General features: G+C 37.3%; 3 protein-coding genes across 5 annotated transcripts in view; 1 reads left to right on the plus strand and 2 right to left on the minus strand.

The window, feature by feature from the left end:
* Positions 1–803: 803 nt before the first annotated feature.
* On the plus strand, positions 804–3,482 carry LOC126831952 (protein slit). Its single transcript, XM_050562617.2, has one exon. The coding sequence runs from the start codon at positions 860–862 to the stop codon at positions 2,573–2,575; it is 1,716 nt and encodes a 571-aa protein (XP_050418574.2). The 5' UTR covers positions 804–859; the 3' UTR covers positions 2,576–3,482.
* A 3,247-nt stretch (positions 3,483–6,729) lies between these two features.
* Positions 6,730–13,340, minus strand: LOC126831962 (microsomal glutathione S-transferase 1). Of its 2 annotated transcripts, none has more exons than XM_050562628.2 (3): positions 13,158–13,340; positions 8,784–8,878; positions 6,730–8,097 (listed from the first exon to the last, which is right to left on the minus strand). In XM_050562628.2, the coding sequence occupies exons 1-3, from the start codon at positions 13,284–13,286 to the stop codon at positions 7,854–7,856; spliced, it is 468 nt and encodes a 155-aa protein (XP_050418585.1). In that variant the 5' UTR covers positions 13,287–13,340; the 3' UTR covers positions 6,730–7,853. The 2 variants fall into 2 exon arrangements, 1 of the variants encoding a protein (XP_050418585.1); XR_008789195.1 differs by lacking the exon at positions 13,158–13,340 and adding an exon at positions 11,638–11,868 and having other exon boundaries at positions 8,051–8,097.
* A 1,117-nt stretch (positions 13,341–14,457) lies between these two features.
* The window catches only part of LOC126831959 (coiled-coil domain-containing protein 34), a 29,124-nt gene continuing 16,719 nt past the window's right edge, over positions 14,458–26,862 (minus strand). The window contains exon 5 of one of the 2 annotated variants that reach the window (XM_050562624.2): positions 14,458–17,013. In XM_050562624.2, coding sequence (XP_050418581.2) covers positions 16,847–17,013 — 167 coding nt within the window. In that variant the 3' untranslated portion in view covers positions 14,458–16,846. The remainder of the gene's footprint in view (positions 17,014–26,862) is intronic. The other variant, XM_050562623.2, reaches the window with a different exon arrangement.

The following is a 26,862-nucleotide window of genomic DNA, read 5'->3' on the forward strand; positions in this document are numbered from 1 at the left end:
CTTCTTTACTCGTCTCTCTCCTCTTCTTTACTCGTCTCCCTGTACCTCTCTACTCTTCTCCCTGCACCTCTCTACTCGTCTCCCTGCATCTCTCTACTCGTCTCCCTGCCCTTCTCTACTCGTCTCCCTGCACCTCTCTACTCGTCTCCCTGCACCTCTCTACTCGTCTCCCTGTCTCCCTGCACCTCTCTACTCGTCTCCCTGTCTCCCTGCACCTCTCTACTCGTCTCCCTGTCTCCCTGCACCTCTCTACTCGTCTCCCTGCACCTCTCTACTCGTCTCCAAGCCCTTCTCGACTCGTCTCTGCTCTACAGTTTTTTTTTTGTGATCTGATTCAATCGTCCGTGATCGCGCTTGACGAAGATCGCTTGAAACCGCGACGAAGATGAACTTGTGGAATTTTGATATCATTACGATAGATATTTATGCTGCGTTCGAATCGGTAATTACGCGTTTTCGGCATTAAAAAGGCTCCGAATAACATTACACGGGTTATGTTTTCTGCTTTCTAGGTAGAGTTATCTTACCGAAGTCAAGGTAAAACATGCCTACAATTTATTTCGAAAACCCGCCTTAAGTGTACAAATGGAACATATGAACCGCAGCGTGTAACGAATCGTATTTACTAGTTGAAGTTATTACCATTAATGCGACATGGCCAGAACGAAGCACATTAAGCTTCATCTTTCAACATACCACTGTGTTTGAAATTTGAACATTGATATTTTTTAATTTTTTACAGTGTCTTGCATATTGTTTGACCCAATTAAAGTTTGTACTGAGCTCTTGTTTGACATATCAAGGGTAGTATAACCCATCCCGCACGGTGATAAGGTCAGTCAAACAGCACTGAAATGAAATGAAAACCACAACAGTTATGGCTGCCCCATTTGTGTTACGTTTGTGTCTGACCGTTTGTTTAGTTCTGACCGTGAGTACCCGGATAATCAAGCAGAAGCAATACCCAGGATGTCCCGACGGTTGTGAATGTGAGTCTTCTACCACTGTGGTTTGTGACAGCCAGGGCGTGGATTTAACTTATATTCCCAGTGTCCCTATACCGACGACAAAACTCCTGTTTCGGACCAATACTTTAGGGGATGTTTATAGAGATACGTTCCAGAATATATCCGCTGGTGCTGGAATCAAGATTCAAGTGTTAGATTTATCCGACAATGATATCACATCAATCAGCCCCATGGCTTTCTCACGGCTCACATATTTAAAAAAATTGGACCTAAGCAAGAATTTTCTACATTATTCAGACGGATTACAAAAAGCCCTGGTGAGCTTGAAACACATAAATATACAGCACCTGTTATTAAAAGAGATGGGCCTGCAGGATGAGTCAATTCCATCTAATATTTTCGAGCCTTTTACGACCCAAAATGCACTGCAAACAATCGACTTGAGTCAGAATAAATTAGGAGTATTTGACGTCCGGATGTTGATAAATCTGACAGCTTTACAAGAACTGTCGTTAAACCAAAATCGTTTGTTCGTTTTCATGGGCCCTTCCGAAGAAATCATCTTCCCAGTTTTGAAGAAACTGGATCTACGCTCAAACAGTTTTACCGAAATTCCTTTGATTTGTCCGACCAGAAATGCCATTTTTCCTAATCTGACAACGTTCCTTTTGGAAGATAATTTCATCACCAATTTCTACGCGAAAGATCTAAGGTGCCTTTGCAACGTCCACGAACTATCTCTTGGTCAGAATCCATCGGTTTTCGTTCCCGAAAATTTGATAAAAGAAATGTCCTCTTTACGGATTCTACGGATGAACTACATGCTGAGGGTTCCAATAAAGATCTCACCCACGGCGTTCACGAGCCAATCTCTTGAAGAACTTTCCCTGGCTGGCAATGAACTTAATACAGATATATTAAGCCAGAAAACTTTTACTTCGTTGGATAATTTGATTCGCTTGGACTTGGCGGGAAATGAATTTAACAGCCTGTCGTTCTTTGAATCTTCAGAAATAAGCAAGTTTTTCCCACCAAATCTGCAAGACCTGTCTCTCAGGAACTGTCGTTTGGATTCGTTACCAAAAATTATTCATAAAAAATTAACACAATTGGACGTTAGTGAAAACAAGATCGCAAAGTTGGAAAAGGGTGTTTTTTCGGATCTTCCAAATTTAACTATATTAAACCTGAATTCTAATCGGCTGACGAAAGTGAACGAATCGGCTTTCCCTCCAGAACTGAGAGATCGTCTGACTGCTGTCGGAACAGACAACAATCCCCTCATTTGCTCGTGTGCCATTTCTTGGCTTCGAGACTGGATGAAAAAAGAAGCGGAAAAATTTTTTGAAATAGGTTACGTAAATGGATGCATAAAATTGGACACATCTGAACCGATAAGTATTATAGATTACAAACAGGATTGTACAGAGCGTCATCGAAATGTGATTTTAATAGCATCTGTTGTGACTGCTTCTTTCATTACTGGTGTAGCGAGTTTCCTTGTCATTTACTATAGAAAAAGCATCAAGTTTTTCTGTTACATGAGTTCAAGGCGGAGAGACGGAGCTCAATTGGTAACGGACAGTGATACTAGTTCCGTTATTTAATCATAGACTGGGATGGAATAACAATTCTTCGAATATTGTTGGATGCGTTCTGGACGAACGATGTTAATTTAATACAAAATTTACTCAAATTTAAAGAAGCGTTCGCACTCTCATTAAAATAACTCTAGTCTCCTGAGAATACAAAATGAATTTGCACTTTTTTGCAACAGAGAATTCTGACATATCAAATTGTAAGACAACCCGATGTCTATCAGCTATTCACAGCAGTTTATCGAAAATGAAAAATGTGGAAAATGTGTATAAAGTGGAAATCAAAGACTGTTTGATGTGGTACCGTTCCAAAAGTCTACGAAACATACAAGGTCTTTGATTTTTTGATATATGGAACTCGCAATGTGTCTAGCATCTTTAACAACAAAATAAATATAATGACCTAACAATTTGACCGAATGCTGTTGATTCAAAAAAACCAAACAAACAAAGAACAAAACAGTGACGCTAACGGCTTTAAACGAATGCTGTTTATTCAAAAACCCCGATGACGATCAACGGCTTTAACCGAATCAAAAACCCCAATGATAATCAACGGCTCTAACCGAATCAAAAACCCCAAATGACGATCAACGACTTTAACCGAATCAAAACCTCCAAATGACGATCAACGCTTTAATCGAATCAAAACCTCCAATGCGATCAACGGCTTTAACCGAATCAAAACCTCCAAATGACGATCAACGGCTTTAACCGAATACAGTGGCTGATATCTTTCACCTACATCATATCCAACATATCCAAGTAGCTAATTAGATTGCGTATGTGGATGAATTAATTATTGTTGTAAATAATGTATGGATGTGTTCTTTAACAGGAGAATAACTACAAATAGTAAGGTGTATTTATTTTTTAGTTGTGGATAAATAATGTGTAATTAAATGTTTATATTTTATTATAATGCGTCATAGATTTTTTGTTTTTCTAGAACAAGATATTGTTATTTGAAGCTCCAATATGCCAGAATGAAAAATAAAATGAAATGGGGTTTAACGTCCCACACTGACATTTCTATGTCGACTTTCAGAATATAATGCTAAGTGTGTAGAGGTCAAGACAAAAGTAGTTTTAATAAAACAAACTTTTATAAGCTAAACAAGCATAATTCAAGAGTTAAAATTGACTATTGCAGGTCTTTCTTTAGGTCAGAAATGCTATATAAATTATTAATTAGACGTTAATTAACTTACCAAGACCATAATCAACTCCCGATGCTATCGGATGGCTGTGGTATAACTAGATTTTAATACGTATTGTGGTCGATGGATAATCGAGACTTTGTTTATTATCGTAACAATCCCCAGTTGAATACACGTCCCTGATAATGTTAATGAGAGGAGGGTTCTAATGGTCTAATACGTGCGCTGCCATCGAGTCAAGTGGCGTAGATTCGATTTCCAGTTTGTACTAATCCAATCTTGTGGGTTTTCTCCAGATCCTCCCACTGCTGAAAACCCATTACTAAAATAAAATTGAATTATATGTTAGTCCCGAAATAACCTAGTTTGTGTCCAGTGGGTGGTAAACGCTATAGTTAGTTCAGGAAATTAGCAAAAATTGTATACGTTCAAATGACTTTTCAAAACAAACACATGTGTCTAATTAAGATGCGACAAAAACGCCTGTATTAATTGTTAAATTAATCTGAAAAGATTTTGATGGTGGAACTGGGTGCTCGGTTTTGTCGGACAATATCTCTCGTCGGGTTCCATAAACCCTAAACTATGGGGTTTGTGTAAAATGCCTAACCCCTTATTCACCCAGGGAATGATCTCTAGTCCGCGGGATCACTTGTCTGTCGATATCTATTATTGACATATTTACGATTGGTGATCACATGTAAATGCACACCCGTAACGAACTCTGACAATAATACTAACGCACCCACACTAACAATGAAATGTAACACACCCACACGGACAATGAAATGACATGCAATACACCAACCCCGGCAATGCAATGTAATGCACCTACCCTGACAATGATATGTACGTAACACACCCCACATTGACACTGGTATGTAACCATTTTCCCACGAATTGGTTGAATTCAATATAAGAGTAGGCCAGTAGCGCCGCTATCTGGGCAAAGTTTCCCTTATGGTACACTGTATGGCGTATGTCCGTCTTCATTAGCCCACTCGGAGTAGAACAGTAGGACGTTAAACCCCATTTCACTTCATCTAATTTTCCCACTTTTCTGCGACAATCGGACTGTTGAAGATAGACATACGCTATGCTGGGTGCTATGAAGGAAATTTTCTAGGGACAGTGGCATTTCTCCATCGAATTCCAACTGTGAAGGGTTCTTTTATGTGCACGCCAATGTGTACACAGGGGCTTGTGTTTTGTCCCATCTACACAACTAGACACTGCTTTTTTAATGTCGTGGCGTCGGGTTAAAATATCGTGATGTCGAGTGTCGCCTTATGAAGGGCGGAACAACGACATCACGACATGATACCAATCAGCCACCATACCTGCTGGTTTTCTTGGGGGGAGGGGGGGGGGGGGTATACCCATATTTATAGTATTTTTTATAGCGGCGGACTAGTGCACCCGCAGACTAGTGAACCCACGGACTTGTGCACCCGCGGACTAGTGAACCCACGGACTAATTCACCCGCGGACTAGTGAACCCCTCCCCTATTGATTAAAACTGACCCAAGGTTGCAAACCATTGGAGGTAACGGGTTAGGAAGACCACGCCCGAACTATGCTACAGTACGTACCGGTCTAACCGGGGTGAACATGACTTTTTGAGGACCATATTGCGATTTTAGTAATACAGCCTGAAGGTCATGTAATAAAGTACCCGTATATCTATTAATTGTAATTAATCTGAGCTTGCATAGATAAGGCTTTGATTTAACTCGTGAAATATACCACAGCCTGGCTCTACCATTATACTATTATACCGATAACAAATACTCTTTACACTTAAATAATACACAGTGTTAAATTAACACTTCCTTATTGTAATGGCAACCAAGTCTTTAACTCAGTATCATCCAAGACATATTGGACAATTTAAATCAACATTGGGTTTAATGGGGTTCTGGTATCCAATATTTAAGACACAATTGAAAGTTTAAACTTGGCAAACTAATCGCGTGTAAAAATTCTTTCCAGCACCATTTGTAATGTGGAGGTCGGGTGTTCGAACCCTGCATTGACCGAGAAAGTTCATTCAGATTTTCCGGCGTGGTTTCCCCTTGTCAGTGATGTAGGATGGAGGGCTTGACAAGGACAGCTATCTAGTCGTTCGGATGGGACAAAAAACCGAGGTCTCGTGTACACATTGGCGTGCACGTAAAAGATCCCTTGGCAGTTGGAATTCGATATAAGAGTAGGCCGTAGTGCCGCTGCCCGGGCAAAATTTCCCTCATAGCACACTGTATGGCGTATGTCCGTCTTCATTATTAGCCCAGGTTAGGAGCAGAACAGTAGGAAGTTAAACCCCATTTCATTTCATTTCCATTGGTAATGAATTGACTGGATGAACGAGATTAAACATATCCCACAAGGGAAAACTACCGGAGTAGACTAGAATAATCAGACGTCAAAGACTACCATTCAGTTTGCACCTCTTCGCGTATTTCACTGAACATAACTGATTAGAAATTACAGTAAAAACAGAAACGATTGAATGTAAAATCAGTTTATATACATTCACATTACTTTATTATATGCGTTGCGACCCATTTGTGTCAATTTCTAGGTGCCAAATATTAGCGATTTAGCTCCTTTAACGTTCACTGAAAACAACCTTGCTCTTTTCGGGATTAACACAATATGGTAAAATTCTATTTCAATAATTCGTGGGAGGAAAACGGAGAACCCGGATAAAGGTCACCCTAACTCTTTGTCATATGAACGCAACAAATTTTCAAATGTGGCCATTTGGGTCATCGATTTTCAGGGTGCTTTTGGTGTACGCCTTTGTGTACACGGAACCTCGGTTTATCGTACCATCCGAATGACTAGACGCTGTTCTTGCCAGGCCCTCCGTCCTCAACCACTGACAAGGGGAAACCGGTTAGTGATCCAGAAACCTACACAGTGAGCCACCACGGCACCCCATATAGAATGCTTAGGTTTATACATTTGGTTCAACGCGTTCGTGTACAATAAAAAAAACCATTTTTATTCTTTCTGTAGTTTTTTTTAATACAAAAATATAAAAGATACAAAATAACTGTTACATAACGATTTTTTTAAGGTTTATTAATAGCCTATTTTTATTCTTTCTGTAGTTTTTTTAATACAAAAAATAAAACATACAAAATAACTGTTACTTAAAGGGACAATAACACTCTTGCTGGCTTGACAGCTCCAGTAAATAAATAATAGCCTTATTCTAAGTATTAGATGTGTTAGTGTCCTACCTGTTGTGTAAATTATCCATTAAATCCTATTTTACTTGTCCAGAGGGTTCGAAAATATTTTTAAATCCAAGTCACATCTGAAAAGGTTTACGTTAGGCTTTTCAAATCATTAAGTTTAATTGTTCCAATTTTTTTATTGTAAAATATTGTAAAATTGTACAATTTGTTTACCAGAATAAAGATTGGGACATATTATTCAGTTACAACAAGAGTGGTATTGAGCCTTTAACGATTTTTTAAAAGGTTTATTAATAGCTATATCTGAGGCAGTATTTATTGGATATAATGACGTATTCCTAATATAAAGATAAATTAAACGGGAATTTTAGCTAAGACCGACTTATTCCATTGAATGAAGACTTGTCAATTAAGGTTACCTCTATTTGATAAGGCCAACTTCAAGTTTGGCCAAAGGTCACGAGATGTAAACAGGACTACCGCTAATCCTAATCCTAAGCCTAGCCTTAATGCTTACCCCAACCCTAACCTACAATCTCACTAAAAATCACATCTCAGCGACCTTGACAATTGAGTTGGCCTTAGAATCAACACATGCCACAATTACATGGAATACCAGTTTATTTCTGGTGACGTTCCCACGAGGTTTCTCTCGGTTTTAGACAATCTGGTTAAAACACAGATCCTATTTCGTTTCGTTTTTATAGTTCAAAATTAACTTGTCTTTACTACACTTGGTAGTGTAGGTCATAGAAAGTATAAAAAAAAAACGAAACGAAATATAGATCTGTATTTTAATCAGATTGGGTTTTATCAAGCTTGAGCGAACCCTTCTCCAAACGTCGCCAGAATGGGAGAACCCTCGTCGAAACACTCCTGAAGAATGTTTATTCCATATAATTGTGTCTTGTAGACACCTATTTAAAATGTGGCTACTTTGAAAATATTCACAGCCATGGAAATGGTGACTATAAAACCGCCCATAAAGGCCAAAGCGCGTGTTGGCTGGGGTATGGCGAAGAGATAGAAGAAGGTATGGGCGATTCTACAACCGGCAAATATTCTAAAATGTAGTAAGGCCATCTGTACATCTGGTCCAGTTAAAGTGTACAACAAACCAATCAAAACAAAGGCAGTGATATTCTCTAAATCATTCAAGTGGCATCTGAAAATACAAATAGGTCATTTATATTAATTTACTTGAGCATGGATATAGAATGGGGTTTAACGTCCTACTTTTCTGCACCAACCGGGATAATGATGACGGACATACGTCAAACAGTGTGCTATGAGAGTTATTTTGCTAGAACTGCCGCACTACGGCTCTTATTTCATTTTCTAAATCATGATAACTGAAAATACAAATACGACATTCATATTACTTTACTATGTGCTGGGGAAGGGGGGGGGGACGGATTTTGCCCGGATTCTTATTTCGAATTCCAACTGTCATGGTTTTTTTTTTAACGTGCATGCCAACATGTGTTATGAAGCTTACCACCCCACCCCACCTGCCCAATTCCCTGAACTGCTGGCGGGATCCAAAGGTGTCACACTCGCGTTGTAACAGGCGTTTGTCTATGCACGTGGCCATTTAGACGGTGTAAAATCTAGACCGAGAAGTTCAATCAGTATCTGTTTCACAGAGAATAACGAATTGTAGCGGCCTAGAGAATATTCACTGCTGATCAGTGTGCGAGAAGTTGGGTAAGTTTTCGAGAGAAGACAAACACCAGTATATTACAGAGAATATACATGTACTTATGGCTTGAACTTTGTATTTCAATACACGTTTTACAGGGCATGTATATAATGAAAAGCGCATGCGTGGAATCATAATAATTAACTTACCGTCTCACTCTTTCCACATCTGCATGATTGAGCACGGGTTGAAGTTTTTTACCCGGTTTAGCGGCAGACCGACAATCTTCTTCATTCGCAAATACCTGAAATAAAAAAAATTCTCTATTGAAGGCCCTTGTGTTGACTAGTACATCAATAGCCATTTTTATTGGGACTCTAGTTCATTCCATTTCGGGAGTAAGGCGTTGGGTCAGTAATCTAGCTGAAGGGTCCGGTTTAATCCCGGTAATGGCCGAGAAAGTTCCTCGGGATTTTCCGGAGTGGTATCACTATATCACTGGGGTGGGGGAAGGGGCTGATCAGGAACAATTTTCAAGTCGTTCGGAGGTAAAAGAAACCTTGGCAGGTGGAATTCGAAATAAAGAGTACACCGTAGCGCCTCTGTCGGGGCAAGATTTACCCTTAAGCACACTGCATAAAGCTGTGGACACACTAGCCAAACTCTACTGAATCAATCGGTTTCGAAATTCGCCTAGTGTGTCCACGGACATCGCCCGCCCCCCCCCCCCCACCCCCAAATCTCTGATCTCCCCGGAACCATTAAGCAAAATAATCATAGGCGTACGAGTCGGGGCGGGTGGGGGCAGACGGATAACGTGAAAACAAAAAATATTATTTCATCTACATCTGTAGTTGGCAAAATAAAGTGCCCGAAATCTAATAAAACACTTATTTTACTTTTCTTTTAATTGAATACCACGAAGTTGTACTGAATTCATCTAGTTGGCATAATAAAGTGCCCGAAATCTAATAAAACACTAATTTTACTTTTCTTTTAATTGAATACCACGAAGTTGTACGGAATTTACTATGGATTAAAGCATTTTGTCTGGAGCCACTCTACTTTGTGCGACATTTTCCGGGCATCGATTATTATTTGTGAATGCAGCTGCAACAGTCTGATTGGATGGTTGGAATTCGGGTCGGCTTAGAGTGGGATTTCGGTTGCAAGCCGATTGGAAATTTTGAAGTTTCTTAATTCACGGCCTAGAATAGCAGAAAACGCATTTTCTCGGGGAGCGCGAGTCCCCCATACTCCCGAGACGATTGATTGGTTGTTTGGGATTCGGTTAAGTCACCTAAGGTAGGCAATATTGGACCATATTGAAGATGCTGTATTCACAGGCTTGAATAGCAGGAAAACGCGTTTGCGGCAGTTAAATTTTCAAACGTTCATCGAGCTCGTCCGCTTATGCATCACGGGACCATTTTATGTATAAATTTTCTGATAATTCTAGATTTATCTTGGTAAGAGGCTTCATAAAAGGCTTCTGGTTATTAAAAAATTTAATTGTCACGTCATAAATTAAATGTATAATAATGAATTTATACATACGTATACAATTTCACACACCGTCTTCTTTATATTATATATTATTATTGGCATAACTTATTCAACAAGGACGTTACTCAAATATCTATTTTATTTTACACATGTGGCGGCGTTAAGGAGCATAAAAGGTCTGACTATTCATACTATTCGTGCAAACCAGTGAGGTGTTACAATAGTTATACAGAAATAGATGTCAATACATCCGTCTTAACGCTAGGTTGCCACTATCACGACTCGCGCCAGGAAAACGCGTTTGCGACCGTCAAACTTTCTTCTTTTTTCGAGGTGGAAAGGGGGGGGGGGGTCCTATACGTCGTCTGTAACCCGTTCTGCCCCCCCCCCCTTAAAATTCATCGAGCCCGTACACCTATAAAAATAAGCACGTGCTTAGGGCATCATGGGAATGGGGGTACCACGGAATTTCATATTCCTCGCAGTGTTTCGTGTGATTATACCTAATCCCACTTAACACTGCAAAAGAAGCAAAAATCTGTTCCAAATTATGACTGGTCAATAGTCCGATTAACAACCAATAGCTAACTGCGTAATAATATCATTACAGAACTCCAAATTGGACCAACTATGTTTACATAACGTTACGTCATGATTCACAATTTTATTATGCCCAGTTAACCAGTGCATAGCAGAATATTGCAGAAAAACGAGGCTATCAAAACCAATACAATGTAAAAAAATACTGTTTGGAGACGAACAATACTTCCACCGTTTTTAATACCTTAAATCACTGTCCAAAGTTTTAGGGAAGACCCCAGATGAAACGAAGGTCTGTCATGCTGCTGTACTTGGGACAGATTTGATTGAACGGGAAGAATAGACACACTCTCTCAAAAGCTCAAGTATCAGAAGCCAATCCAGCAACTTCAAGTTGACATAAAGTTCATGTCATTATGATTGTTATTGATTTTGCTATTATTTTGTGAACCTTAGGAGGGGTGCTTACTTGGTCTCATAAGGGGGCTATCGCCCCCCCCCCCCACCTGCTTAAATCCGCGCCTGCTAAAGATCGACTACGATGTCCCCTGACAAGACTGGAAGATGTACGGGGTTCAGATAAGTAGAGAACGAGGCATTGGTAACGTAATTGAACTGACAATAGGTTGAGATTGCAACACCATTAACATGGCCGCAATAGGCTTCCATAATCTTTAAACTTGCTGCTCATAAATCATTTTTCTCTAGAATAATTTTACATGTTACAACATGTAAAAATCAGCCCCCATTTCCAGAATAGAAGATGACCCCCATCCCCGAGAAAAAAAATTGTATCTACGCAAAACAAAAGTAACCCTAGCCTAATTTGGGGTCGGGTGGGAATCGCCCACCATAACCCAATGTTAATTACTCTCGGTTTTAATTTTCATTCAGTCTTTCACTGTCCTGCCTTTGCCGGTCACTGGTCAATACATTGTCCTCCCTCCGGTTGAACCGGTCAATACAGTGTGATGTATGGTGTATAGGTGAAGATATGGGACGCCGTGAATTACGTACGTTTTTAGTCATTCTGTGGAATACGGTAAAAAGACTCATAGACATCATCTTTAGTATCACTAATGTTGAATAAAACAGGAATGATGTAAACACTGGGTTGTCAAGACTTAAAACTGTTTCAACTGCCATTTTTGCTATAGATCTTCGACACAACTTTCGATGCAACTATTGTCTATTCACGCTTTATCATCTGCATCACGTGACACACAGACGTCCATGGCCCTAAACTGATCCGCAGTAAATATTAGTTTGGCCGCTTTGACACAGCTCACGGACATGAAATGTATGGAAGCATATGACTGTCAATAGTAAATGCTGACCATTGTCAGTTACACTCACACAAATGCTATTTACACAAATGCTATTTGTATGTCAGTATGGTAGTTGTATTGAATAGACCGTTTATTACCGAGCGAAACAATTCTATAAACTAATCTGTTGTTCTCCCCACAGAGAAATGTTTTACTGTTCAATTGTGACCTCTAGAGGGACCACAAGCCCAAAACGCGATTTTTCATACAATCAAGGGCCATAATTCAGGAAGTTACGATCCGATATGCGCGAATATCGAAAGGAATCAAGATCTTTAGGTTATAAACATGAATTTCAAGCTTCATCAAAATCAGAGTGTCCACAAGCTAAAAACGTGATTTTTTGTACAATCAGGGATCATAATCCACGAAGTTTCGATCCGACTCTTACAGTCTCATATAACAACTTTTGGTCTTCTAAGGAATTATTAGTGAGCAGAAATTCGCCCATGTATATCTTATCACTCGTCACTTTAGTCAGTTATATAGAGGGATAACTCATGTTTTCCTTTTGCGTTCGTCACTTCCGATTGTTGAGACAATGATTAGGCCCACTCATCAATCGTAGCAATGATCTCTGTGATAAAATAATATTTGGAACGTGTTTAACCAGTTCTATCACATATGTGATAATGACTGGCACCAATATTGTCCTTTAAAGGAGCTAAATCGCTAACATTTGGGACCTATAAATTGACAAAAGTGGGTCGCAACGCATATAATACTGTAATATGAATGTATATAAACTGATTTACATTCAATGGTTTCCGTTTATACTCCAACTTCAAATCAGTTATGTTTGGCGAAATAAGCCAGCAGTCTCAAGCGAGTGTAAATTTCTAGCATCTGGTTATTCCAGTCTACATACGCTGTTTTATTTGGCGCAATGTGTCTAGCCTCGTCCCTCGAGTCTCTTGATACATATGGGGCTGAAGCGCATTATGGTACACGATTCGTGTACCAATGGTAAAATGTTTATTTTGTCTTAAATATTGGATATCAAAAGCCCATCTTTTTCTGGTAAGATCACAACATGAATGTTGATTTAATTTGACAAATAAATCGTGTTTTCAATGTTGAAGATTTTGGATAATATTGAGTTAGAGACTTAGCTTGTTTAAGCCCGTCAATGAACTGTATACAGTGTGATACTGATGTATGGTGTAGATAGGTGAAGAATGAAGATATGGGACGCTGTGAATTACGTACCTTTTTAGTCAGTCTGTGGAATGCGGTATAAAGACTCATAGACATCATCTTTAGTATCACTAATGTTGAATAAAACAGGAATGATGTAAACACTGGGTTGTCAAGACTTAAAACTGTTTCAACTGCCATTTTTGCTATAGATCTTCGACACAACCAACGAGGAACCTATTCAGTTCACGCTTTATCAACTGCATCACGTGACACGGAGACGTACATGCCATGATACCCGTGCACCCAAAATTTCCCGTACAGAAAGTTGGTCTCGACACGGCGAATGTACATGCTTAAGTGGCTTTTCTCGAAGTGATCTCTCACGCTTAGTACGCAGTATGATAATACTATAAATAGCCATCGCACTTGCAATTCTCTACTATCAACTATTACAGCTGTGGTTATTTGCCACATATGGTAAGCAAGAATTTCAAAATAGCCTTACGACTACAGACCGCAATTGTTACCCGATTTTAATGAAACTTACAGATTATGATAACATTCATAACATCTCTGAGTCTGAGTAGCCAAACTTTCGGCCACTTCCGGTTGGCGGTTTTCGAGATATGGGGGTCACCAACACACCTCTATGGATACCACACATTTCATGTGGCACGGCTACAGACCGCAATTACGAACCGATATCCACGAAACTTACAGAATATGATAACATTAATAATATCCCATAGTAGCCAAAATTTCGACCATTTCCGGTTAACAGTTTCGTAGATATCAGGTTACCACACATTTCATGTGTCACGACTACAGACCGCAATTACCAACCGATTTCAATGAAACTTGCAGATTATAATTACATTAATGATATCTCAGAGTAGGCAAAATTTCGACCACTTCTGGTTAGCGGTTTCCGAGATATCAGGTTACCACACATTTCATGTGGCACGGCAACAGACCACAATTATGAACTTATATCTATGAAACATACAGAATATAATAACATTAATTATATCTCAGAGTAGGCGGTTAGCGGTTTCGGAGATATCAGGTTACCACACATTTCATGTGGCACGGCTACAAACCACAATTATCAACCGATTTCAATGAAACTTGCAGATTATAATTACATTAATAATATCTCAGAGTAGGCCATGTGCTCGGATGTTATTGTCGACATTCGTAACCATCTTTCAGTGTAGTATTTATGGATGATTAAATGTTCACTTTTCTGTGGATTTTACCCCATAGCTTCAAAATTGATAAAGAAAGCTTTTTTAAATTTCATTTTTTTATTATAATAATAATTTTTATTATAATTCTGTGGATTTTACCCCATAGCTTCAAAATTGATAAAGAAAGCTTTTTTAAATTTCATTTTTTTATTATAATAATATAAATATGATTTAATTAATCTACAGATCTGAAACTTGAAATGAAATTTTTGTTGAACTGAAAAATAATGTAAATATTTTCTCAAATAAAAGTAACAACAAATAAATAATATTTGATTGATCATGAGGACCTTATAGCACATTTAAATTAGCTGTGCCTAAAAATAAAAATTCACGCAAGAAATCTTATCACAAACAAGATGAAAGAATCAAAGAGTTAATTATAACATAAAACCAATCTAATTTGTAGTTGTTCAAGGTTTTGATGAATAAATAGTCATGCAAGTCTTGTAGGGATTCATGTGCTTATTTCAAGATGGAAACTTGTAGAGGATACTTGATCAAAGGAATTGAAATCTCTCAATCTTCAAAAAAATTTAAATCAATTGAACACAAGAATTACTGGTGACAAGACATGTGCCAACAGAATATATTAGGTTGATAAATCACCATAGCTGAATAAAACTTTTGATTGTGTCACGATTCGGCTCACATCACATTTCAATTGCAATCCTGTCAATTCATAATATTATGGTGTATGGACTGACAAATGTAAATGTGACCTAATTAAGACAAGTGATGACCACTGTCCCGTTCTTTACACCACAACCCTCTGTTTAGCTTGGAAAAAAGGAAAAGACCTATTTGGTTAACAGACAGACCTTTACAAACATTGTCAGATGTTTCAAACACACCAGCTAAAAGATTATTATTAACAAAATTTCTGGTCTAAAAAGCATCTGTGATGAACTTAGTATGATTTATCATTTTGAAAACCACAGTTTTAAGTATTTGATTTTGAAGGAACATGACTCTTGGTATCTAAAAACACTGATATAGTCTTGATCGCCCAGGCTTAACATGTTGCTACTTTCACTAGACAAATTTTGGTCTGGACAAAATAGTGTGGATAATCTGTATGGTCTCAGGTCTTACGATTGGTTGAGAGGAATAATGGCCTTCACCTTTTTTTGGAAGTATGCACAATTATAAACTGGTTGTCTGAAATAAGTCATTGTGTGAACTGTAGACAGGAACAGCCAGAGAACCAGTTAAACACAATGGATGCTATTTTATCCAGACTCACATTGATTACAGTTAAAGCAGACAATAGAGGCTGGAATGATCAAGACTATTACACTACATGTATATATAACAAAAATAAATTACGAGAAAATTATGTACAATTTTTGATATCTATCTTAAAACATTAAAATATGACAATGTCCACAAAATCCGTTTTTGAAATGGTTAACATTTTTTTCTGTGGACAGTAGATGAATACTATATACGTTGGAATGTTTCACAGTTAACATTAGATGACCAGTATATTTGAATTATTACAAAACAAATGACCATTGATGAGACACTTCTCTATATCAATAAAATCGTTCATAAAACAGGAAGTAAGAGCAAGGAATCTGTGATTAATCTTCACAGGATCCAAATTAGCATTTTCCTTAAAGATGCATTATGTAAAAGCTAAATCTGCCTATTGTCGGTGTTTATATTGGCTTGAAATGTTATATAAACTATTATTTAGATATTTATTCACATGACAAGCCTTTAATCAACTCTCTAGAGTATTGGATGGCTGGGAATTAAATGGATTAGAAAGCCTGCAAGATTTAAATTGTCCAGTACCGTTGCTATGATAATAAACAATCTATTCTACATCTTAAAACAGTCATAACTTCGCCAAAAATAAATAAATTAACTGAAAATTTCAATATATTCATTTTTCATTATCGTCTTTCATTTATCTAAATCTTACATAATGCATCTTAAAGAATAACCTAACAATAATTATAGGAATTTAAAAAAAAAAAAAAAAATCTTAAAATGGAAGTCGGCTTTGTTGAGAAGGGCAGTTTTTCAGCAATTCATTGTTCTGGGATGGCAAATATAGGTATTAACATTTATGGGTGATGAAACAACCACAGCAAGATGATCCTAACTTGGTATGTGGCTAATAAAACATTTTTCTAACCAGATAATAAATGGTAGCTAAAATATTTGTCTTTCCATCTTATTGATATAGTCTAAAATCCTTTGAACTCTTCACTACAGAAAGTTCACACATATAAAATCTTTAAACATTTATTAAAATTATATCTACAATGTCAGAAATTTATCTACATATATTTAAAATGGACGGAAAATATATACAGAGTTCTTTTCCAATTCGTAACAACCATATATAGTCAATACAAAATCCTAGCATGTAGGAAAGTTAATCTTAATTGCAAACAAAAAAGGTTTTTACCCCCAAAATGGCATGACATTTATATATCACGACGCAGAAAAGAAATCTTCATATATATGCTGGATATTTTGTTTTGTTTACTTTTAAAAATATTTCTCAGGGTTCCACACATACTTCCCTTTGGGTTTCTTCACTTTACTCTTATTAACATTAGCCTTGGATGCAGATTTTGGTGCTGGAATTTTTATTGGTTGCCATGGTATTGGGTTACAGAATGTTGGTTCTGGATATGCACCAAAGTCTGGCTGATCTGAAAAACATGTAATGACATCATTAAACTATGGAACTATGGAAATACATGTAACGCATAACATCTCGTCAAAATACTTCATTCATTTTGAGACTAACATATGGTAATATATAGCTTTATGATCAAGGTGTGCACTGCTAGGAAAGCAAAGTTTGCCCACACAACAGTGTACCTACCTGGTTTGTTTTTTCTTTTGGTCCTACACTTACGTGTCCTACCCACAGATACAATACCTATATGTAACAAGAGGGAATCTTGCTTGTCCTACCCACAGATACAATACCTACATGTAACAAGAGTGAATCCAGCTTGTCCTACCCACAGATACAACACCTACATGTAACAAGAGGGAATCCAGCTGGTCCTACCCACAGATTCAATACCTACATGTAACAAGAGGGAATCCAACTTGTCCTACCCACAGATACAATACCTACATGTAACAAGAGGGAATCCAGCTTGTCCTACCCACAGATACAATACCTGCATGTAACAAGTGGGAATCCAGCTTGTCCTACCCACAGATACATCACCTAACAAGAGGGAATCAAGTATGTCAAACCCATGGGCACAACACCTAGCAAGATGGAATCCAGCTTGTCAAACCCACGGAAACAACAACCTACAAGAGGGAATCAAGTTTGTCAAACCCACAGAAACATCAACTAACAAGAGGGAATCAAGTCTGTCAAACCCATGGGCACAACACCTAACAAGAGGGAATCAAGTTTGTCAAACCCACGGGCCCATCACCTAACAAGAGTGAACCGGGCTTGAAAAATCCTGAGATTATTTTCGACCTACGCTGTACATCAAGATTTAAAACTGGGAGATTTTTGTCAAGAGTCCAGTATCCTTCCCCCGCCCCCACCCTGAAAAGATCGTGCAGTATCCTGTCCTAAGGAGTGCGCCGCCATACTGATAGTGCAGTACCCTGCCCATCATTACTGAGAGTGCAGTATCCCCCCCCCACCCTGTACTGGTTTCCCTAATTTCCCCTTTTATCAAAAAGAGAATAAATACTGTACACCTAACTAATATTACAATTAAATCTTCTAATAATTATAATTATACAAGTAATTAATTTTGTTCTTTGATCCCACCAATCAAATTAATTTAGATAATTCTAGCAAGTGTTTGGCGCTGTGCTTGAATGAAATTGACTTGATGTACTGATTTTTCTGTAATGTATGACAACCATTGGCGTATTACCCATGGCACATATGGACCAGGGTCCACAAGCCTTCAGGACCCCTTAGAAAGTTAGAATACAGAAATGAAATGAAATGGGGTTTTACGTCCTACTCCTAAACTGGGCTAATGAAGACGGGCATACGCCATAGTGTGCTACGAGGGAAATTTTGCCCGGGCAGCAGCGCTACGGCCTACTCTTATATCGAATTCCAACTGACAAGGGATCTTTTTCGTGCACGCCAATATGTACACGGGGCCTCGGTTTTTCGTCCCATCCGAACGACTAGACAGCTGTCCTTGTCAGGCCCTCCGTCCTGCATCACTGACAATGGGAAAGCACGTCGGAAGATCTGGATGAACTTTCTCGGCCAATGCAGGGATCAAACACCCGACCTCCAGGCTAGCGAGCCAGCGTCTTACCCACTTAGCCACGTGATCCCATCTTTTTAAAACAACTACATACTTCGACACCAAAAATGTATAAAATTCTCTGGTTGCTTTTATAACCATTCTAATCTCTAATTACACATTCTCTTCCTTCGTTTATTTGAAACAAATTCAATCAACTCTGCTCATTCCACTAAACATTTACAGTGTACCAGGGTCCCCACGTGTCTTAACAACATGTGTTAAACAAATAAATCTTGTTTTACAAATATTATTAAAAAGTATTTTTGTCTCCGAGCATCATTTGTATTTTTGTCCCTGAGCATCATTTGTATTTTTGTCTCCGAGCATCATTTGTATTTTTGTCTAAGCATCATTTGTATTTTTGTCCCTGAGCATCATTTGTATTTTTGTCTAAGCATCATTTGTATTTTTGTCCCTGAGCATCATTTGTATTTTAGTCTCCGAGCATCATTTGTATTTTTGTCTCCGAGCATCATTTGTATTTTTGTCTCCGAGCATCATTTGTATTTTTGTCTCCGAGCATCATTTATATTTTTCTATGATAAAAACTTCTCAAACTGATTTTGTAACATTTAATTATGCAAAGAAACCAAGATATCAACGATGGATATTCTTCCAGCTTGAATTTAATCGGATTAAAATTAGGCCCATCAAAAATAGGAAATGAAATGGAGTTTTAACGTCCTACTTGCTTGTTTATATAATCTGAAGAGGATGCTGAATGTTAAAAAATGTTCAGCTGACCGCATTTCTCTCTTAAAGATGCACTATGTTAGATTTAGATAAAAAAAAAAGATGGCTGTTTTTGCTATACTAGTTTCAAAATAGATAATGAATAAAAGAATATATTGAAACTTCCAAACTACTTTATTCTGAGGGAAGTTATGAATGTTTAAGTTTTGACAAGAAATGGTTTTGATTGTCAAGTACCATTGTTACAAACGAAGATATGGCAAATATTGTTTAGTCCACTCAATATCTCAGCCATCCGATAGTCTAGAGAGTTGATTATGAGTTTAATTGTCCTATGAATAAATGTCTAAATAATAATCTTTATAAAATTTGAAGCTAGACAGCAGTCTTAGCTATTACATAATGCATCTTTAATAGCCTAGTTAGCAGGGGATTCTTCAATCCTACAAATGATTATCAGTAACTTTGAACAGACTTTGACTGTGACTATAAATGATATCCATGATGATTTCTGTATTTTTATTTACACAAATTATTACTCTATAAAAGAAACATTAATCAATTACCATGGTAACCATCACACACATTTATCACACAAAATAATTAAATGACAATTTTTACGCAAAAATTCAATAATTCATTATATCTGTTGGCCGCAGGCTTCTAAATAAATATAGTACTTCAGGTAGAGGAATTTCATTGATCCATGTAGATTATCATTAAACTTCTGTTTTACTCGATATAAATTGTGTTACCGTGGTAACAAAGAAATAACAGTTAATATGTTGGTGAGGTTGTGTAAAAGTGTAAATTTTTGTGATAAACCGTCAACATTCCACAATAGTTGTAATTGGTGATGTAGAAATATTGAATACAAGAAACCAGGTACGTGGAAAACTTTTTACTTTACTACTTTTTTTGTTTATCCCAGGAGGATAATAAAATTGTATCGTATGTTAGTTCTCAAATGACCTGGTTTGTGTCGATGCAACGTTAAGCTCCATTTCTCTCTGTAATGTTTATACAACCCTAAATAGGACAAGATGAGGGATTTAGTAAACAAGGAAAGTTATATCATTCATAATAATAATAACTAGACCTGCAAGCAGCACTGAACCGGCTTTCAGGAATCAGACAGGAAGTGTGTCATACAATAGCCCATTCAACTTGCTACCAAACGATACTTTAGTTGTTTTGATTCAGTGACACCCAGCTGAGAAATTGCGATTTTTTACTATATTTTCTCAAAATATCGAATATTTTTTCGACTACTTCCGGTTTACAGATCATTGTTGGAATAAATTTAACAAGTGGTATGGGAACTTAACTTCCTGTACCATAAGTTTCAGAAAGATCCGTTGGACAGTTTTTAAAAGAAAAGAAAATTAGAAGATATTTAACGATAATTAGCAAATAATTGGTAGTCTGATTCCAAATAAAATACACTGGTTACCTCTAATAAAAACAGCAGTGCATTTCCGAAGTTTCGTATTGTTTCTGAATATCCCCTTCTTTTTTTGAAGAGTATATTCAGGATTTCTAATCTAAGTTGCCAACACAATTACACAGTGAATTGGCCATTTGTCAATGATATAAAATAATATAAGGAAATTATTGGAAGATATTTTCTGATGATATGTGTTCGATAAAAAAAATCCCCCTTGATACAGTTTCAGTAGCTTGATGACGTTCAAGCCTTAAAAAACCACAACTACTTTGACATTCTTAAAACATACATATGTATGACATCAGATATTTAGCTTCTTGCATTGATTAAATTATTTTGCGACTATGTGGCTGATCATTAACACATCTGAAATATAACACATTGTTTATTGATATCTGTGTTCATTTAGAAGTATATATTATTTCATTATACCTGGTCTAACATAGCAATAATCAATATTAATACCTTTAATGGTACCATCATTAATAGTCTCATCATTATCAAATACAATTACTCCTTAATTAAACTCGCTGATAGTAATCTCAATCTTTCAAACAATATCTGATTTTGCAAACAGCCAATCCACACTAAATACCCTGATTATTGAACGTTTAATTTTAAAAAGTATATATATATATATACAGTATATCAAACGTTGATAAAATATGGACTTGGATTCAATCAGAATAAAAAGAGGCCCATCAAAAGATTTAAAACAACACTTAAACGTGGCGCTGGTTTGTTTATATCGTCTGCAGTTGATGTCGAATGTTGAATAATTTTCAATTCATTATTTCTTTGTAAATACTGAGTGAAATGGAACCAATATTCTAGTTGACTAGGAATTCATTCTGGCATGTTAGGGATTAATCAAACTAATTAAACATCCTCCTTTACAGCAGATCAATAAACAATGGAATTTGAAAGAACTGAGGTGTTCCAGGCCATATTGAATAATGATATTGATATTCTGAGACATCATTTAATACATCATAGTGCTGGTAATCTTCGTGGTAGTGATGGACGATCTTATCTACATGTTGCCGCAGATCAGGGTTCTGATGACATCATATTCTTAGAACTCTTGTCATATGTTGACATTTCGTTGCGGTGAGTATTGTTCGTATTTCACTCTGCAACTAGACTGAATTTAGTTGTATTAAATTATAACGATATATCCATCCTTAATTCTAATCAGATTTCCTTTTGGTTTTTTTTACTTTTGATGGCTTACACTAGGATGTGTGTTTTAATCAGATTGATCCTTGTAGATCCTTCACTGAAAACAGATTGCATTCTTCACACCCAATAAAATTACTGAATATTTTCTTCCAGGGATGAAAGTTCGTCCAATGTTCTTGATCTGGCTATATCAAAAGGGGAAGGCCATGTTCAGAAAATGATATTACAGAAAATGGTTGATGTTTTATGTGATGGATCTTTTAAACAGATAGAAAATCTTATAACGCAAGGATGGTCCATGTGGCCCAGTGAATTTTTATGTATTCCAGGAATAAAACAGGAAATTCTTCCATTTCTTAAAGATATACAACCATTTTGGGTAGGTGTTACACATCCTCTTAATTTATTTTTTATATAGGAAGGTCTGTCATTGAGGCAACTCGCATGGTTTCGATTCCCCGGTTGTACGTAACAAGGAGTAGGGCCATCTGTCCAACCTCATAGGTTTTCTAGGGGTCCATCGGTTTCCTCCCACTGCCAAAGACGCACAAGCAAATTATTGAAATAAAATTGAACCATATATTAGTCCCAATTAGACCTAGTGTGTGTCAAATGGATGTTAAACCCCATCTCTCTCTCTCTCTCTCTTATAAAAGGAATGATTTGAGACTGACACAGTTATTTTTTAATGCTTACATAATAAATACTTGGGATGAGCATTTTGTTCCAACCTGATTTTAAATCATGTTTGTTTTTATCAAGACAAAACATATCCTACATTCTGAAGTAAAGAAAAATAAAATGCAGATTTCTCATAAACAGCTAGGGAACCACGGTGGCTCAATGAGTAAGATGTTGGCTCGCTAGTCTGGAGGTCTCATGTTCGATCCCTGTGTTGGCTGAGAAAGTTCTTCAGGATTTTCTGCCGTGGTCCCCCTTGTCATTAGCCCTGTCAGAGCAGAATAATACAATGTTAAACCCCATTTCATTTAATAAACAGCTAAGGTATCCAAAGAAAAATTAATTGGGGTTTAACATCCTACTTTTCTGCTAATATACGCAGCACAATAGGCACGAAGAAACCACACTTAAAAATCCTGAGGAACTACCTCGGCTGACACCGGGAGCTAACCTGTGACCACCTGGTTATCGAGCTAGTGTCTTACGCACTGAACCACCATGACTCCACCAACGAATAAAGGCATGATAAATTTACAAGCTCAGTGGGGCACATTAATGTGAATTATGAACAGCTATCCACCTTTCCAATCAATGACCTGACTCTTGGATTTCGTTTGTAGTTTTTCTGTGCCTAGGGCATGATTATTGTTAAAAAAAAAAGCACAATCTTACAGCATGATAAATGAAGGTATGGTATTCCGACCTACATTAGTTAAAGATTTAAATCCAATATTATCTTGTACAACAATAAATGGCAGGGTTTTCTTTTAAAAGGATAAGATCAACGACCTGCATTCTGCGATACTGATAGAAAGAAATGGACCAATCAGCTGTGACAGCCGTCTGGTAGCAGAATCAGCAGATGTCACTGGTCTCAGACCACTACACAAGGCCACCATTTTTAACCGCGCCCACCATGTCCAGTATCTGATCAACAAGTTTCCTCATGTACTCAATTTACAGGATTATGTAAGATCATTTATTGTATTACATACCGGTAACAAGATTTCTGAATTCCCGAAAATAACATTTTGGGTTTTTTTGTGCAAGAACTAACACTGTAACCTGGGTATCATTTAATCTTGTGTATTAAGCATTAATTTCTTTCACATTCATTCAATATCCAATCGTTGTTTCAAAATTCAAACAAAATTACTTAAAATCACCCAAAATCATCTAATTTGTGTCAAGTTAAAGGCTGACCATTCAATTTTGATAATGAGCGTCCAATTTACAAATGTTTAATTTCTCGAATAATGTAGCCTATTATTATTGCGAACAAGGAGGCTCGGACTAATGAAGAGGCTTGATCGCAAACCCGTTTTCTCACCTTGGTCTACAAAGTCAATCGCATGTGCATCACCCGAATGCCTTCTTCCCAGCTACATATATGTTGTTTTATCAATATTATGTTTCTCAATTATGAACAGCTACAATGGTCAAAATGATACTGATTTGGATGTAATATGACCACAGAACCATAGACAGACTGGACATTTCTACTACATACATGTAATTTGTCTATATTTTAGTTAGGAAGAACAGCATTACATTATAGTGTAGTGATGGAAGATGAAGATATAACCCAGATATTATTACAGTCAGGAGCTGAAGATCATATTCAAGATGTGGTAAGTATGTGAATTCATGCCGTGAATATAAAAGATAAACAATAGAAAACATATCAGAGAGAGAGAGAGAAATGGGGTTTAACATCCACTCGACACAAACTAGGTCATTCTGGGACTAACATATGGTTCAATTTTATTTCAATAATTCGCTTGCGTGTAGGGTTCTTTAACAGTGGGAGGAAACCGGAGGACCCAGAGAAAACCCACGAGGTTGGACAGACGACCCTACTCCTTGTCACATATAACTGGGGAATCGAAACCACGCATGTAGACTCAATGACAGACCTTATGATACAATGCGCACACATAACCATTCGGTCATCCAACGCCCGGAAACATATCAGAGAATGCAATTTTTAAAAAATCAAATAAGTCTATTTATACTGTTGATAATCCAATAATACCAAAAAATTGAGTGACTTAAATGATTAAGGTTGAATCACATGCTTAAGACACAATTTCATTTTAGAGAAATTATGCTTATTTTTCAGAATCATCACACCGCCCTGACATATCAAGAATTTCCTCACTTGATCAGCATCCCTGATATACAGCGCCACATCAAATTTATTCTACACAAACCCCAAAAGTTACAGTTCTTTAATCCTGTGACTTTTGAAATATTTGATCCTCCAGTTAATGAAATCTTTCAGGATGATTTGTCCAAATCTGAATCAAAGAGAGATCAAAGCAAAATCAAGCACATCAAAACAATCGTGACTCTCTTGCGTATGCAGCAGGTCAAATCTGTCAGTAGTCACCAATTAGAGATATTTGAAGATACCGTTTTATACGAGGCCATAATCATCAACGATGTGGAGGAAGTCAAGTTTTTAGTAAATCACGGCCAGAATGCGCAATGTCGAAGTCTAGAGGGACAAACATATCTCCATCTGGCCGTTACGCAGAATGTCAGCCTGGAAATTATTCAGTTGCTCTTGTCGATTATCGATATATCATTGTGTGATTCCGACGGACATACAGCCCTTGATTTAGCAATCTGTGAACATGCATCGCTGGATATTCTAGACTGTCTCTTGGATTATGTTGTAAATTTTTTAATTGAGGAAGATTTTACACGATTGGAAGAAATGGCGCAAAGAGGTTGGACACATTGGCCACCAGATGGCACTAACGTTTACTTTACTACGGAAACTATAGAGTTCATAAAACAGACACTTAATATTCAGGTTTGTACAAAACAGATTGGCAGGTAGCTTGACACACCCCCTCCTCCCCCCAGCAGCTTTGTCATCCAGTCAGCTTTTATAATGGCATGCTCCATGCAAATATAATTATAAACTGTTCCAAACTACAACTGCTGCTCCTCAAGCCCTTTTGCCATCTAGCTATGCAATTTTCAAATGTAGTTATAGTTTTACTTGCCCAACTAGAGGCTTTTTCCCTTGTTAGGCCCTCCGTCTTGCCCAACTAGAGGCCTTTTCCCTTGTCAGGCCCTCTGTCTTGCACAACTGGAGGGTCTTTCCCCTTGCCTCCATCCTGTACAACCGAATCTATCTTATAATATCTGAATGTTGATTTTTATTTTGTGCAAAGCAAGATGTGGTAGAACTACACAATCTGATACTGGATGGTGAAGAAGATATCGGCCATCTTATCACCAATCAAACAGTTAGATACTGGGATAGGATGGGACTAACATCTCTACATAAAGCTGTTATAGCGAATAATATTCCCTGTATAGAACTAATTCTTGATACTGTACCTGATGTTCTCGATTCCACAGATAATGTAAGTGAATCACCAGTATTTTTATCTGTGTGTTATATTTTCTTACATTACAATGAGTGTTTGCTTCCAGTCTAAATTGTTAAAGGAATGCAACAAGGAGTTTACATACGTGGGATTTTTGACAGAAAAAGTCCCATTCTATTCATTACATTAGCACCGGAGTCTTGTTTCAGATCACCGGAAATGGCATTTCCGGGCTTCTGGTTTTCAAAATTTTCCAGGGGGAGGTCAACCAGGAACTCATGTTTTGCACTTCGCCACCAATGCGACCCCACATCCATGGACCTGACCCTTGTTTTTTGGGGGAAACCTGGCTCCGGTTTCACAAAACATTCTCAGACTTAAGTTAACAATTAACTAAAATATAGCCCATTATAGAACTTTTGTTGTTTTAATGTATCAAATACATTAATAAGAAACTATGTGCAATTTTTTGTGTTTCGAACCCAGGTGTCTTCCGATTAGTGAGTCAGCACCGGGATCAAACCCTGCTACTTTGGGCTCATAGATCCAGTCCTATTGATTTTTCGTGTTCTTTTCAGTTATCAAGAAGTTCATTACATTATGCAGCATGTATTGAAGATCATGTTTTATACAACATGTTACTATATAAATACCATGGTGATTGTAATATACCTGATACTGTAAGTTATATATAATAACATGTTACCATGGTGATTCTCTTATATCAAATACTGTAAGTTATATAACATGTTAGATGGTGGTTGTTACCATGGTGATAGTAATATACCAGATACTTTAAGTTTAAACTTTAATCAAAGTGTTCATAATTTAAAGCTGTTGATTGTCTGCTGAGTAAAATTTTAATTCTATGATCTGTAAATTGACTAACAGCAA

This window comes from Patella vulgata, chromosome 9 (assembly GCF_932274485.2).
Source record: "Patella vulgata chromosome 9, xgPatVulg1.2, whole genome shotgun sequence".
Taxonomy (NCBI): Eukaryota; Metazoa; Mollusca; class Gastropoda; family Patellidae; genus Patella; species Patella vulgata.